Source organism: Mchenga conophoros, linkage group LG22 (assembly GCF_057382185.1).
Source record: "Mchenga conophoros isolate Kocher_MC1m ecotype Shallow Benthic linkage group LG22, M_conophoros_male_GT1.1, whole genome shotgun sequence".
Lineage (NCBI taxonomy): Eukaryota > Metazoa > Chordata > Actinopteri > Cichliformes > Cichlidae > Mchenga > Mchenga conophoros.
The window spans coordinates 18,876,842-18,893,241 of NC_140546.1; the positions used below are offsets into that span (position 1 = coordinate 18,876,842).

At 41.5% G+C, this 16,400-nt stretch overlaps 1 protein-coding gene across 4 annotated transcripts in view; it reads left to right on the forward strand.

Annotated features, from left to right (window-relative positions):
* The window catches only part of pag1 (phosphoprotein membrane anchor with glycosphingolipid microdomains 1), a 59,784-nt gene that overhangs the window by 40,325 nt on the left and 3,059 nt on the right, over nt 1–16,400 (forward strand). For 3 of the 4 annotated variants that reach the window (XM_085262283.1, XM_085262284.1, XM_085262285.1), the window contains 5 exons: nt 1,533–1,590; nt 6,274–6,367; nt 6,600–6,769; nt 7,040–7,474; nt 16,171–16,230. In XM_085262283.1, the coding sequence (XP_085118409.1) occupies nt 1,533–1,590; nt 6,274–6,367; nt 6,600–6,769; nt 7,040–7,474; nt 16,171–16,230 (817 nt within the window). The remainder of the gene's footprint in view (nt 1–1,532; nt 1,591–6,273; nt 6,368–6,599; nt 6,770–7,039; nt 7,475–16,170; nt 16,231–16,400) is intronic. The other variant, XM_085262286.1, reaches the window with a different exon arrangement.

Consider the following 16,400-nt stretch of genomic DNA (forward strand, 5'->3'; position numbering starts at 1 on the left):
AGCGCGTAATGAAGATTTAATGTTAACGAGTCTACGCTGCGAACTTCGCTATAGTGCGTAAAGCTTTGTTTTGTCTCATTGGGATTGCACTGAAGTAATGGCTAAGAGATTAATGAGGCATTTACTTTGCGGCGTGACGTGACGGGCTGTATATTCAACACAAACGCCCACCTCTTACGCAGCGGTTCCAACGTGTGGGATTGTAATTGTTTTTATATGTAGCCCCCAGGAGCTAAGAGAAATGAGTTTTTCTTCGCCCTGCAGAGAGCTGAGTTGAATGTTAATGTCCCGCAGGGAGACGTTTGGCAGGTGGCCGGTTTTGAAGTTTTCAGATTTGCAGAGGTAAATAAAGAAGATGTCACTTTTCTTCTCATGTAGATGAGAGCAGAACATTCGAAACAAGTATAATGCAGTTAGATATGCATCAGCTCGCCGCAGCCTGTTTTATGACATAAAGTCAAATTTGATTAACCCGTGAATGAAAAACTAAGTGTCACAGCAGCATGAAAGCAGTGTTGCACATGCATATACATGCAGTCTTTATTTGTCCCTCGACATAGCTCCTCCTCCTTTAGAGCAACTTCTTCATCTGATTAGAACAGGAGTTTCGAGGTGGAGCTAAAGATAGACAGTTGTCTATCTTTAGATGCCCACAGTTAGATTATCTGTTCTCAGTGACATCACAGAGAGCCAGAGTAGAACAAAAATGTCTGAAATGGAGTGTTTCTGAGCAGGCTGAAGGCTGAGCCTCACAGGGTTTACCTGCTCACAGCAGGTCTGCCTTAACCTCCTAGGACCTGGCCTCCACATATATAGACATCACATTTTGGGTTGTCTAGACCAAAATACTAAATTTTGCTCTACAAGGGCCTGATATCCACTGACGAGGACATTATACTGCCACTGTTTTATCGAAATTTAAAACAGATGTCCCCTTATGTGGATCTTATTTTTCTCAGAAACAAAAAAATCAGGTAATTCTTTGTTTTTACATTCATCAGGTCCCAATCAACCCAAATAGCAAAGAGAAATTTATAAAGCCATTCCATGAAAGAGTTCAGGTTTTAGGAGGTTAAAGCGGACGTGTCTGAAGGAATGTAATATTTATTAGTGATGGTTATTATTACATTTTACTGATCCCAGTTCAGTTGTTTTTGTTTGAATGTTTGATTTAATTTTAGATTACTCTAACAGAAGAAAAAGGAGTGCTATTTAAAAAAGCTATAACGCAACAAATGTAATAAATAAAACTCATATTTGCAAATTAATATTTGATTTCTGTGTTTTTTTTAATTTGTCAGAAGATTCAAGATTAGAATTTTCTTGGATTTATTTGATGGTTGGGTTGAAAGCATAATATGTGGAAGAGTTGTACAATTATAAAACAGGTTTTTGGTCCCTAATCTGGAGGCACGCTTTGCTTTCACAGTTCTTTGCATGCACAGCTGAGCCCCCGTGTTTAGCTGTGCAGGCTGCTCTAACACTTGATGTGTTGCTCTGTTTTCTCATCTCTCCTTTCTTCTTCTCTTCAGGCAGAAGAAAGCGGTGAATGGACACCCAGCGGGAGATCATCAGAGCCTGGTGAATGGAGTGAGTTTTTCCTTCAGGTTTCCACAGCCTTTTCTCTCAATATATCAAAGCTACAGTCCTGAAGAGGAATGAAATAATAATGTTTTATTTGTTTATTTTTAATAGCAAGGATGCATACTAACACTGTTACATTTTTAAAAAGTCAAGCGGTGTGTATGCAGGACTTCAAGGCACAGTTTATTTGCAAAACCTGTCTGTGGTTTGGTTTTTAATCTGCAAGGTCCATTATTTTAGCCTTAACATAGGAAGCTCTAAGGCAGATATTTGAGGTCTGTGGGTATTACCTCTGAAAGACAACTAATCAAAAATGGTTTCACACTTTGCTGTTTTGCAGCACCAGCTAACACCAACCCCCTGGGGGAGGGGGTTAATGACAGTGAATGAAAAGTTGATAAAGTTTGTTTTTGTTAAATGAATTCAGGCAGGCGTGTCTCTATGATGTTCGCAGACGGCATTGGTGTCTGTAAGAGTAGGGAGCAGGTTGAAGAGAGATGAGGGTTTGGAGACAAAGTTTAGATGATTTGGATGAGATGATGCTGAATATGGAGCTCACAGGCAGGAGGAAAACAAGACCGCAGAGGAGATTCATGAATGTAGTGAAGGACATGCAGAGGGCTGGTGTGACAGGGGAGGAAACTGGGGATAGGGTGCCGATGCGCTGTGGCGACCCCTAACGGGAGCAGCTGAAAGAAGAACAAGTAGAGCGAACAGCTGAATGTTTTCAGGCTTAATCATAGTGTGATTACACTCATACACTGAAAGGCACTTTTTTTTGCATAAAAAATATTTTCTCTAAACATAATTGTTTTTTTAAAAGATACATCAGGTCAGATTTCAGGAAGTTTAAGAAACCGTCAGCTCTTGCAGTCAAAGATCAGCCATTTGGTTTAAACTCTGTCAAAATATCGACTCAGAGCCTTAAACAAAAGCACCCACGCATACTCTTCTCATTAGTCCAAGTGTGGGAGAGTGTGTATCTTTAGTCAGGCGCTGGAGCGATCGGCAAGTGGAGCTGTGGATAGAGTTTAGCTGCGTGCCTCCTCAGTAACACGCGTGCACACTGACACACATCTCCGCCCTTACGTGACATCCTGTGACACTAGAACACACCCTCCGACTCTTTGCGTCGTAACCCACGTCGATCACGCTGACACAGAAACATACAGAGAACAAAGCCTCCCTGCGTACGGCTGATTGACAGCCTCCAGTTGTTAGCGAGAGGTTGTTTCTGAACGGCTCACGGCTGCCAACAGGGAAGTGGTTTCTCCCGCTAAGAAAACACGTGGGAAACTCCACTGCCTGCTCGTCACATGTCACTTATTTTAATGTCGTGCTGCCTTAAAACAGAAATAAGAGGGATACTATTAAGAAAAACAAAAGATTATTATTATTTGTAGAGTTGACCTTTTACCCCGTGCTATGCGACGCTCATAATGATGCGTGGCGAACGTCCGCTATGTCCTTTTGAAGACTGTGTAATGGGCAGAGGTAGTCATTACAAACTACTATAATATTGATGCTTCAGTAACCAAGCACCACTTAAGTGTGACATCCACTTACTTTCTTATTCTGACTTCCCCTCTGGGGGTTTGTGTGTTTATATGCGTTTGTGTGTGTGTGTGTGTGTGTGTGTGTGTGTGTGTGTGTGTGTGTGTGTGTGTGTGTGTGTGTTCGTTCTTCAGAGCCTTTTTGCATTTGATTGATATCTTCACTGCAACCTTTAAGCATTAGCCCAATTGCCAGGTGATCAAATTGTTTCAAGAGGGACCCATTTGTACGACGGACCGTGTCGTAGCCTGACAGGTTAAATGGGGGTTTTTGTCTTCGTGGTTGAGTAGATTAACTCTTCCTCGCTGAGCTGCAATCTGTCTGTCTCTCCTGCAGCCAGCATCAGTGAACGCTGTCCCTCCTGTTTCTCCCCATCGTTAGAGAGTTCAAGTGTTTTAAACTCACAGGGTGCAGATTAACCAAAATTAGTATTTAAGTCAGTTTAGATACAGGAAGCACCCCGTGGAGGTCCATCAGAAGCAGGGCAAAGTGATCCGTTTTGTTCTAAGAGGATTAAAGACCAGCCTCTGTGATTGTTTAGCAGTTGCTCAATCAGTTTGATCACAAATGCAAAGAGTGTCTGCGACACAGTGTAGGACAAACACATCAACAGGTTCAATCTGTTCAGTTGCTGATTAATGCAAATATCTAATCAGGCAGTCACATTACAGCAAGGCAGCAAGCCGAGACGACCTGCTGAAGTTCAAACTGAGCATCAGAATGAGGAAGAAAGAGTTCAGTGACTTTGGCATGATTGTCGGTTTCAGACGTGCTGGTCTGAGTATTTCTGAAACTGCCGATCAGCGGGGATTTTCCCACACAACCATCTCTAGAGTTTACAGAAGATGGTGATGAGAGTGAGTCCTCTGGGTCGATGCCCGAGGTCAGAGGAGAATGGCCGCTTCATATCTTACAACAAAGGGATGCTGAAAACCATCTCTAAACACACAACACACCACGCTGAGTGTACGTTACTCAGCTGACAAAAGGAAAACGAGGCTCACCCAAATTGGAGAGTAGAAGATTGGAAAAACATTACCTGGTTTTATAAGACTCTGTAGCTGATGTGATACTCGGATGGTAGGGTCAGAATAAGGTGAAAGCAATGTTCTAGATTCCTCCTGCCTTGTTTCAACATTTCAGGCTGGTGATACAATGATGCAATGTGGTGTAATATTTTCCTGGGACACATCGTAGTACCGGCTGAGGATTGATTAAACACCGCAGCCTACCTGAGTGTCGTTGCTGACCTTGTCCATCTCTTTATGACCACAGTTAGCTTCTGTTGGCTGCTTCCAGCAGGATAACAGCATGTCACAAATCTCACATCATCTCAAACTGGTTTCTTGACGCTGGAACCAGTGCAACGGGAGATTCACGTCACAGATGTACAGCAAACAAGTCCAACCAAAACCTCTGAGGAATGTTTCCAGCACCTTGTTGAATCTGTGCTGTCAATACTTTGTGTCACTCAGATTTTTTACAGTTAGTGACCTACAAAAAAATAATTTGACACACCAGCAAGGAGATGTTAATGTTAGCTGTGTTGAAACTGTAAAAGAATGTGAATGTCTGGGGAGAGCAATTAATGAGACATTGTCATGGGATTGTAACAGAATTTGCAAAAAAAGAGAATTACAGTGATTATCGTCCTTGACGGCTTGGATCAGAGTGACGCTGGTTCTTGTTTAGCTTTCATTTTTGGAGAGTATTATAACTTTATGCTTTATTTTACGCTTCTTTTGTCACTGCCTGGGGTTAATAAGAACAAAGATGACATGTCCGAGTCACAAAACAGCGTTACACTCCTCTGTGATTCCTGAGTGGTGGTGAAGTTGTGAGTTATTGCATCTGTGGTGTACACAAGATATTCTCATTGGGACGGATGACACAAGATTAATGGACTATAAAAAGAAAGATGGATGTAACGTGTGCCTAAATCACGAAACGACAGCATAAAATTAGTGGTTTCATAAAACAGCTAAAGATTACGTCATTGGCACCGACAGCTATGAGAGTGCGTGACCACTAGGTGGAGTTATGGAGCTTCTGATGCATGTCCCTCTGCTCACACAAGGAAAAACCGCAAACCCCAGACAAAGAGCAGTCTTGGCGTGCACTCTTTGAAAGGTTTTGACTTTCTCTGCTCTCTCATTAGTGACTGACTGAGCAATCGTCATGGAAACTAAAGCATTACAGTTTATGCATGAAGTGCATGTTGATAAATCGTCCTCTGTTAATTACTAGTTTCTTCTCACTGTTGATCTGAGTGTTTGCTCACTCTCAGAGTTGATTCTGCTCAGCTTAGGCTGATAAAACAGGAAACTTGAGCTTTTTTTAAACCCTTCTTCTTCTTCTTCTTCTTCTTCTGCTTTTTTTGTACTGTGCTAGTTGAGTTAGAGATGCAGATTTTTTCCATGCTTATATGATGTTGCAAGCACAGAAACTGTCAGAGCATGGTTTAAACCCGACTGCAACACAACTGAGTCCCTGCCAGCTTCACAGCTGTTGTTCTTTAGCCTCCTATTGAGACAAGCAGGGAGACAAATTACCCTGTGGGTATCCTTAAGGTAGCGTCTTCCTATTGTTATTATAATTATTAATGTGACACTACAGACGCCGTCCTTTTACCCTGTTCGGCTTGATGTGTTGCTTATGCTTGATTCAATTTTAGTGCCTCTTATAAATGAATTAATATGAAATCAGCTGCATAAAACAAGAGCTGCCTGTTACTCATACTCGTAGAAGCTGTTAGCTGTCTTTAGATGTCTTTTCTTGGTAGGTAAAAATAAGCTACACTTAATTAGGAATGCATAACGGTTTTATAATTACCTTAAAGTAATAAATAATGTGTTTGGAAAAGCTTAGACGAAGCGAGATAAAGAGTCAGGAAAGCATGAAAATTTAAATTTGGGCTTCAAGGATCCTGAAGGTAATGCACCGCACATATGGCTTTTCGATTGCACGGAGGTGTGACGGATGTCCATCCCGTGCAACATAAGGAAGACGTGCAAATTCATTTCTGTAGGTTTTTGTAATTTAAAGAATCTGAGACTGAGGTTTTATTTGCTTGAAGCCTCCAAGCCTGCGAGCTGTGGTGCAGCAGTGACAAAGAGCTTATCCTTTGTTGTGCAGGTTTCAGAGAGAGACATCAGCCAATCAGCAGACAGTCCAGCGACTGACGCGGCGGTCAGCACCTCTCACAATGGGCCTCTCACCAGCGGTACAAGTAAGCCGATAGAGTTCCTATCAGCTCGTCATGTCCTGCCATTGTTGTCTGCGTAGTTAATATTTAGACCGCGTGATACAACATCCATGCAGTGTGTTTTTTCCTGACACGTGATGGCTGTTATGAAGCGTGTTTGCTGGTCAGCTTTGGTTCGTGTTATAGTCAATGTTAAATGCAGTCGTAAAAAGATGCTGTTTCCTCCTCGCCCTGACTCTTTTCTTCTTCCCTCCAGTTCTCACGGACACACAGGACACCAGTCCCCAGTTGTCAGAGGAGATGCTCTCCAGCCAATCAGAGCTCAGGTCCTCCAAGTGCCCTCAGGCCCGCCAGCTTCCCAGCATCCCTCCCAACAACGCCCTTATCGGGAACGGACCCCCACCCTCAGGAGACAGCACTTATGAGGTCAGTGTTTAAAAGTCACCTTTAAACAGCAGAATGATGGTTTTTTTCTTTACTCATAGTAAGTTCGGACATGCTCACTGGAGGAGATTAAAGCTTGTAATGTTGAATGCTGCTTGACTGAGTAAATGACTGATTGATTGATTACGCCTAGGGATCTTTTCACAAGTGGCTGGTGAATTGAGTGATTTTCGAGCCAGGAGGCAGAAACATCAAAAAGTTATTTCTTGTTTTTGAATGCACGTAAGACCAGTGTGTGTTTCTGATGTTAAGGTGGTGAAGGAGATGGCCGTGGCCTCACGTGACGTCAGTGCCGATGAATCCCTGTACGAGACGGTCAAGGAGCTCAAAGACGGTCCTGCAGAGGCTGGCCTCCCAAACGGTACCATCCAGCCGAGTCCAGACGAACCTCCGCCTCATCCTCCCGCTCTTCTTAACGGCCACATCAGCCCAAGCACACCTGAGCGGGGGCCCATCTTCGCCGGGGCGGAGTACGCCTCTGTCAACCTGAATAAGAAGAGCCGTCACAGCGCAGACATGGAGGCCAAAAGGCGCTCTGGTAATGCTGCCGTTCCTCAACAAAAGCCTCAGGAGGAGCCAGAGGAGGATTTACCGCCACCGGTACCGGAGAAGGTTCTGGATGAAAATGACAACCAGCCAGCGCTGATGATGAACGGGCTCGCGGAGGCTGGGCTGCACAATGGAGAGGTAAGCTTGTTTGAGTGTGTGTCTCTAGGACTTATTGGGAGATTTTTTTTGAGTGACTATAGGGTACTGTGTTTGTGTGTGTGTGTGTGTGTGTCTACTTGTTTAAACATCTTTGTGAGGACCAAAAATTGGCATTTTTGAGGTTAGAGAAAGCATTATGTCAGTTTGATGACTTCACTAAGGCATGCTCCAGATTTCACGATGCCATCAAACACCTGTTTCAATGTAAAAACGAACGCAAACCAAGTCTACAGTCACACTGGCGGAAACACTGGTTAGAGACCACAGCGCCACCAACATTGCTGTGAACATGTGCAATCAGCTCATGATCTTTATGCCTTTGAAGTAGAATAACACTGAAACGGGGTCGTGGTCTGAAACTACTACTACTACTAGAGTGAATTGGCGTCCTCAAACCGTCTTTGGTGCATCAAGACGGCAATAAAATGGGAGAAACAGCAATAAGACGGAGTCAGTCTGCGGTCAGGTTTTGAGTGAGTGAGGTCAAGTTGGCAGTTACATTAATCTGTTTGCAGTAATGCGGCAATTAACTGTGATACATTGCAAATCTTTTGCCGTCTGTTACAAATCTGTTGCCGTCTGCATCGTGCACAGTGCTGAGCCGAAGCTGGGATGGACTTGATCCGCACATCAGGTGTGGCTCCCTCAGCCAACAAACAGACACAGCTGATCTACTGCATAAATGTTCAGGGGGGGGGACCTCTCATTTATATTTCAGATAAATGAGAGGTCTTTCTGATCTTGTGTACTAAAGGCTCATAAATATTCTATAAACGTTGCAGTGACAGCAGTAATGAATACTGTAACAGATTTCAAAGTATTTATGGGACTTAAATGCATCTTACATTTGTTGATCTATGTGAAGCTGGCAGTGTTGAATTTGTCTCAAAACCCTACGTGGGCATCAATATGTGTAGTTTTCGACATTTGTACGCACAGAAAGGTTTTTGAAAGGTAAAATTATTAGATTGATGAGGAGAACTTAATAAATTGTGCATAAATGATTTGTATTTATTCAGGTTTGGATGTGTGCATGTGTAAAATAATTGCATCGTTTTTGTGCATGGAATGAAGCATGCTCGTGTGAGTTACGCACAAATCACCGAACGCGGTTGGAAATCTTAGTTTATACTTGATATGACATCGTTCACATTTTCAACACTTTTGAGGCAAATTTCTCTCCGTATACTTACATACAGATGTGAAAAGGTAACGTTATGTGTTTTTGTGAATGGATCATAATTTGGTTTTATTTCTACTAAAAAAAACAACAACTTTAAAACAAGAACTGAAAACAAACATTTTTGATGAAATTTGGATAAATTCCATTTTCCAATCCATTAACTATAACTAAGGGGACGCTAGATGATTCCACACACTCTGAATCAACCAGCAACCAAAGATGGTGCTCGTGGGTGTGCTTATTAGCTTATGTTTGTGAGAAAGCCCCACGTGAATTGTAAGTAAGGTCTCATTTATGCTGTGCTGCATGTAGGAGCGTTCCAGTGATTGAATATTTGTACTGTATAACCGCAGTTGCTTATTACAGGCGGCGTCTGATTAAAGAGCGAGCAGTTTTATTAGAGTCAACTTTCATTCAATGTGTCATCGTGAGCGAGAGGAAGCGTGGCAGGAAAGAAGAAAAGTAACCTGTGACGACGGGGAAAATGAGCATTAGTCAGATGATGAAACTATATGACAGGGAAAGTCATTTTTCAATTTCCCTTGGCATAAAATACTCAGATCGGTAAAAACTATGAATCCATTCTCGACCATCTTGACAAAACACTGCTTTGAAAAGAAAGTGATAGTGATAGTATTTCATTCGTATTCGCTATAATGCATTCAGAGAGAGCATGAGGGTGTTTAAAGGCCAGGGAGGACAGGTTACATGGAGGGGAGGAATGAAGCAGCTATTGTTGTTAAGATTATGTAGAATGAAACAAAAAAGAAAAATACAGCAATGCAATGCAGTTCTAGACATTATAGTAAAAAAACGTTTGTCGTTTAGAGCGCTTAACAAACTTATTAGATCACCTTTCAATTTTACAAATCAGTCAAAAAATTGTTTAAATGTGTTTTTTTTGTAGACATAAAACTATTTTTTCTGTTCAGGGATGTAAGTAGAAAAAAAAAATAATGTACTTTAACATTTTTTACTTTTTTGTAAAACAGCACATTTGAAAATTCATGGATAACAATAATTATATTGTCGCATTAAAAACATAATGTTAAAATATAAAATATAATGCTAAAATAACACTGAAAATTACGTTTTTTTTTAAAGTGGTCAATTTGAAAATTCTCAGCTAAAAACAATTATATTTTAATCAGAAAATCAAATCAAGTCCATTTTGATTAAATTAAGAAAACAATTTGGTAATTACCAATAATGTTAATTTTCATCAAGTGTGGCTCGAACCTTATATATTGAGTGGTGGTCTAATAAATTTGTTAAGCACTGGATGTCATAAAATCTTTACAAATATTTTACAACACCCAAATAAATCTTTGATACGATGATGTCACCCTAAAAATATAACATTGCATTTTACTTTCTTTTGTTTGATTCAGTCGTGCGGTCGAGAAAGACGTGTTCGCCGCTTCTCAGCTTCCACTGAGTGCGGTGCCCAGCGTGTGTTATGCGTCTCCTGCATGTAGATTTAATCAGCTAGAATCTGCATAATGAACATTGTTAATTTGATGGAACAGAGAAATGAAAAGCTTTTAATGGAGCTGTGCAGGGAAAAAAGGGGAGAAACTAAATTAATTTTTACATTTTTAACAACAAGAATAATAAGTAGAGTTGTAATCTTCAGTTACGCTGTGACCCTGGAGCTCTTAAACTGCAAACTGCTCTTAAACTTTTGTTAAATTAGCAGATATCACATAAATGGGTAAGAGCAGTAGAAGTGGGTAGCATCATGGCACTTGATGCACCACCCAAAAAATGTTGCACTGCTACTGAAGGGGATGCCGAGGTTTTTTCTCGAAGCACAACAACCACAAACACAGCAAAGCTTCTCTTGAACAAATGGGCTTTAATTGTGGCATTATTCCACGAGGAAAAACGGAACGTTGTTGGAAAAAGTTGAGTCAGTTTAGTCTTAATATAAGATTTCCATTTGACAAACCCACACGCATAAAAAGGCTGAAACTTATCATCCTACGGTAATGATAGGGATTCACTCTTTCATTCTCCCCATCTTAATAACACAATTTATACCAATATATAGCTGATGTCGGTCATCTTCTCAACATCATGCCTGGCTTGAGATAAAGACCACGGAGAAGAAAGAAAAAGAGAGATGTGTCTCTCCGCTACAATTATTATCCGCTAAGCTGACATCTCGTGCTGCTTTATGGAGACTGGCAGACCGAAGAAAGAAATTTGATGGTGAGAAGGGAAAAAAACCACAAAAAAAACACGGTGTGGGAGTGAAGGGAGGAGAGAAAAAAATGAAAATGGGAGCCGAAGTGAGAAGAGCAGGAGAGAGTAATAGATGAAATGGAGATAGTGACAGAGAGATGATGGGAGAGTTGAAAAAACTCGGAAAGGACTGGCAGGCATGACGGGTGAGGAGGAAAGAGAGGAGTGAGAGACAAGGAGGGAAAAAAAAGAAAGAAAGAAAGCCAGGAGCATACAAACGAAGTCATCGACAAGGAGGCGGCGAGAAAAAAAGGATGAGGGAGAAGAAAACTGCTACAGAGGGTGAGATGTGGAGATGTGTAGAAGAAGAGATGGAGGAAGAGTAAAAGAAAAGGTAAAAAGAGAAGCATAGCAGTTCATTATCGTGGACTGAACAAGGCAGGGCAGAGCTGCTGCTGCTGCTTACAGCATGCTGAGATCCATCAGAGAACCAACACACTCTCAGCTCAAAGAATTGCATCAGACAAAGAATCACATTATCAGCCTGCCACAGAGATCATCTCTTAACTTAAAGTACTTTTAAATTATACTTCTAATGTTACAGCACTTTTTACATACATTTGTTTACAGTGTTGTGCCAGTGTGCTGTCACCAGGGGGCAGTGTAAAAAGATATACGAGTTTGTGGTGTTGTTGGTCCATTGCATTTTAGCACAGGTGTTCTTGTTCCTCTTAAGATAAGTTAGCGTCAGGTCAATAACTTGCTTTACTTTCTAATTAAATACACTGATGCTCTGTTATGCTTTGTGTTTCTATTTAGTGAATATTTGTCGGTTAGCCAACTAGATTAAAGTGGTTATAGCGGTAAACATTACAGTAACCAGTTAAACTAACCCTACACATGTCTTTAAAATGTGGGAGGGAGGTGCAGTACCCGGAGATGAGTGTTTCTGCCATCGCCATCTTGGTTGTAAAAAGACATCTGACTGCAACTTGTGACAGATAACTTATTAGCCAATGAGCGTGCAATATCATACTTCAGATAATCCTCCGTTTAAAATACAAACCAAGACCAAAACTTTCAAAATAGACTAAAATTTTTATTTAATATCATCGAAAATGAGTGGATGAAAGGAAATTCGAAGGGAAAGCGGATTAGCCTTTTATAGGAGTAAAAGTCTTTCTGCAACCACAGCTGTCGCCATCTGGTGGCCATCAGATAGAATGCAGGTTTGAGGCACCTCCACATTGGCTTTGCTTTTCCAACTCGGAAGGTAAATCCATTTATTTATGTTTTTACTGTCCTTGCTTTAAATACGCTCTTTATGATAATCTGTCTGGTTGCTCGTTTGTCTAACTGCTGCTTTCCTCTTAGTAATGTTGTAAGTTGTTGCAACTGATACAAATAACAGCACTAAGCAACAAGAAGACCCATGTTGTTATAAACCGGAACTATTCTGTATTTTTCTGAACTTTAGGTTTGGGTCCCTCTTTTCTGTGTTGATGTATCTTTTTACTTTATTCACACGTCTTTGTTCCTTTGTCTCTGGTGTTTTTGTAGCCAATTAGTTCATCACTGCTGCTCGTTTGGACAGCAGGCATGGCCTCGTCTAACCCCCATATCTGTGATAAAATCTTAATCTTGCAAATTCCAAATGTATCTTCACACAGCTCTGGAAACCATACACCCACACACACACACACACTTGCACATTTTTAAAATACACAGAATTTAACATCCACCCGCATATATATTAGTTTCCCCCATCCCCTCAAGTTAAACACACACACACACACACCAAACACATATGCAGGTTTTATGATGTGTGTGTGTTTACATATATTCTGCTACGCATAGACACCCTGGGGCGTATTTAAGGTTAAGCATGAATGTTCTTGGCTCCCTGTGGTTTACGCCCATGTATGACCAGGAGTCGTCTGTGATTTGTCTTGTCTGACCAAGTGTGTGTGAGTATGCGCGCGCCTAGTGAGCACCAGCTGGCCACCATCTCTACGACAGTTAGTCTGGCTTCATGATGGATGATATGGACTATAGAAACTCTCTCTCCGTCTCTGTCTCTTACGCACACACACAGGCAATCTCAGAGGTGCATGAATGTAAATGTCTGAAAGGAATCCCCCCAGGTAGCAGCTCAGTAAATGCTGCTCTCTCTCTCACACACACACACACACACCCACACACACACACAGTGGCACTTTTTTCTTATATGCAGTAAATTTCCATACACACACACACACACACCTGCTTATTATTATTGTAATATTTGCTGCAGCTACACTGAAACACACGTCCGCAGCCTTTGTGACCTTTTCTTCGCGGCTTCTGTGATTGTGTGCACTGAACAGTGATTGAACTGCCATAAACAGCACTAACACTTGTTTGCAATCATTTGCTTGTGTGTCGCCTGCAGGCTTTTCATGCAAGGTGCAGGAAATGAATTTGACCCAGCCTCTGGGCTGCCGGGGTATACATTGGGGGGGCACGGTCCAGGTGAACTGTGATATGTGGCGTGTCAGCACTGCTGAGCTGTTGCTAAAGAGAATCACTATTGATGGCTTTTGTGGCATGGGAGAGAATATATATTAGTCTTAATGTAGTTTACAAGTTTGCGGCTGTACGCCATCGCAGTTGGTGGTGAACATCAAACAGTCAAGATGTGATTGAAGTGCAGACTTTCAGCTTTAATTGAAGTGGTCTCACAAAATTATTGCATTAACTTTTTAGGAATTTTAGCCATTTTTGTACATAGTACCCCATTTTCAAAGGCTCAACTGAAGCATTTTCAGTGTTGTGTGAAGGTTCTTCTCAAAGTGTTAGCATAGCTGTTCAATGGAACTGTCAAAATGAGGTCTAATTACTTTGGTGTAAGCATGAATGGCCATGGGGGTTCTCTTTATCAGTCGAGATAAAGCTGTAAACTTTGAAAATGCAGTTAAACGTCCAAATTTATTCCCTTCTTTACATCCAGTAGGCTGGAATGGAATCTGATTCTAATCCCCGGGCATCGTGTTTGACACCCCTGGTCTACAAGGTATGGAGAAACAGAGAGAGCTTAAAAGAGGTGCAAACCACTGGTTACACTCAAGAACATGAAGTCCAGCTTAGACTTTGCCCGCACTAAAAAATTCTTAGGACCAAATAGAGATGAACAAACATGCTGCAGACAATGTTATGGTATGAGCATGTAAAACTGGGATACTGGTGTTTATTGATGATGTGAACGCTGATAGAAGCAGCAGGATGAATTGTGAAGTGTACAGGGCTATACTCCCTTATCAGATTCAGACAAATGCTGCTAAACTGATTGGAACATGCGTCACTGCAAAAATGGATAATGATTCAAAGTGAAGTGAAAAAGCAACCCAAAAGTTTCTCAAAGAAATGTGATACTCTTGAAGTCAGTCACCTGATTTCCTGCCCACTAAAGCAGCTTCTAAGTTACTGAAGGCAGAAAGACCCACAAACAAGTTGCAACTACAGGTGGCTGCAGAAATAAAAAGGCCTGCATTTAATGCATTTCTTTTGCTGAACCCCTTAAATTGAAGCTGAAAGTCTTCCTTCAAATTATATCTCAACTGTTCACAGAGGCAAAACCTAACCGTATGTACTTGACCAACTACATGCAGCTCCAACACCCTGAACTGGTCTATTCATGCTCATATAATATATATGTGTCTTAACATGCGCGTCACTGTGATGGACACACTGACACCTGACTCGCCCATCCTCTGAGACAGCTATAATCAGCTTACAGTCAAACCTGTTGCCCCGTATATCACTGTGTCACCTACGTGCACATAAACAAGCTCCCATAATCCTCCCTTATACCCACAGACATAAGCATACCACCTTACTGCAACACAGCAAAATATTAATCTGTCAGACGTAATGTCCTGATGTGTATCGACACAAAACAAGCACCCGTCCTGTCGCGGTTCTTCGTTTAATAAAAGAAATGTTTCACGCGGACACAATTGAGTTTTTACGACTCAAATTTTAACACCCATCTGCAGTTTAGATGCTTGATGCGCGTCCGACTAAATGAAAAATTCCACTCTAATTTGCAATAATACTTGAGGCGAGCTTCACATTAGATTAACAAACTTGGAGGTGCGGTGTCTGGGTCATGTCACCTACGTCCTTGTTTCGTGCAAACACTCCTCTGGGGGCATTCTGCCTAATTGGTTGGCTAATTAAAGTGAAACGTAAAAGGCGTCAGCTGCATCACGAGTGTATGTTGGATCTATAAAAGTAATCATGTCTCCAAACATGCATTAACCATAAAGTCATCATATTGATTTAAGTGCTTGGAGAAAACGCTGGAGAAACATGTGTCTGCATGAAGATACTCGGCTGTACAGCTGCGGTGGACAGTTTGATGGATGGGCTCAGGTTTTCATTCAGTACCTAACGTTGTAGCTCGCGTGAGGCATCGAGTGCTGTGCCTCAGCAGGGAGCACATTTCCCCTTTTTCTTTTTAAGTGTATTACCGTTAACCTTGGATTGTCCAAGGACTACATCTGAATTTAAAAAAACCTAACAATATTTTCCCTTATTTTCCACTAGACATAAACTCTTTAGTCAGTGCTGGCGGGGTTATTGAGATTCTTATTAGGCTCCTGAGGTGTTTTGTGCTGCTGTCAGATGTGCTTTTTTGATTAATGGCCCTCTCATTGATCATAAGACGGAGTGGACAGAGACTGCACAAAAGCATCGCATTCTCCGTCGCTGCCTACCGACTTTCACTCCATTATTTATTAATTTTTTTAATGAACGAGTGCCTGTTGCGAGCTGTAGCTTCGCGTGCTCGACTGTTTAAAGCGAAAATGCAGAGCGTGTTTTCCTCCCACTGCTGGGAACACTTTAGAATTTCACTATCGATCAGCTACCAGGCGTTCTTTCATACTCATGGTGCTTTTCTGCTGGGTACTGTTTCTGCTGGGTACTGTTTCTGAGAACTTGTCGATAGTTTGCCAGCATGTTTTAATAATAAAGCTCGATATGAAGTCCACTATGTCTTCATTTAATTCCTTCAAAGGCGTTTGGATCAGCTCTGTTTGCTGTATTGGGTTTGCCTTGCTTTGATATATATTAAAAAGAGGTTTTTTTTACATCTAAATTCCTGAAAATGAAAATGTGTAACATACCTTCAGATTCTTTTAACGGACGCTGTTGGGTGATTTAAGCAACCGTGGAAGCTTTTAAAACCTCACTCTTTTCCTTTTATACACCGACTCCCATATCTAAATGTTCTTTTTGTTTTTTTTGTTCTTTTCTCCTCCAGTTACACTCCCCTCCGTCTCCTGCACCGAAGTTCGACAACCACGTTCTGTCAGACAATGAGGTAAGTGTGTGTTAAACTCCCTTATTCCCAAAACTGACGTCTCCGGTCCCGAGACAGCAGCTCCTCTGCTGTGCGAATGCAAATGCTCCGAGCACCCGAGAAAAAAAAAATAGAACACAGTGGAAAAATAGTCAGATAACATCACACAATGTGCTTGGGGAGGGGGGGGG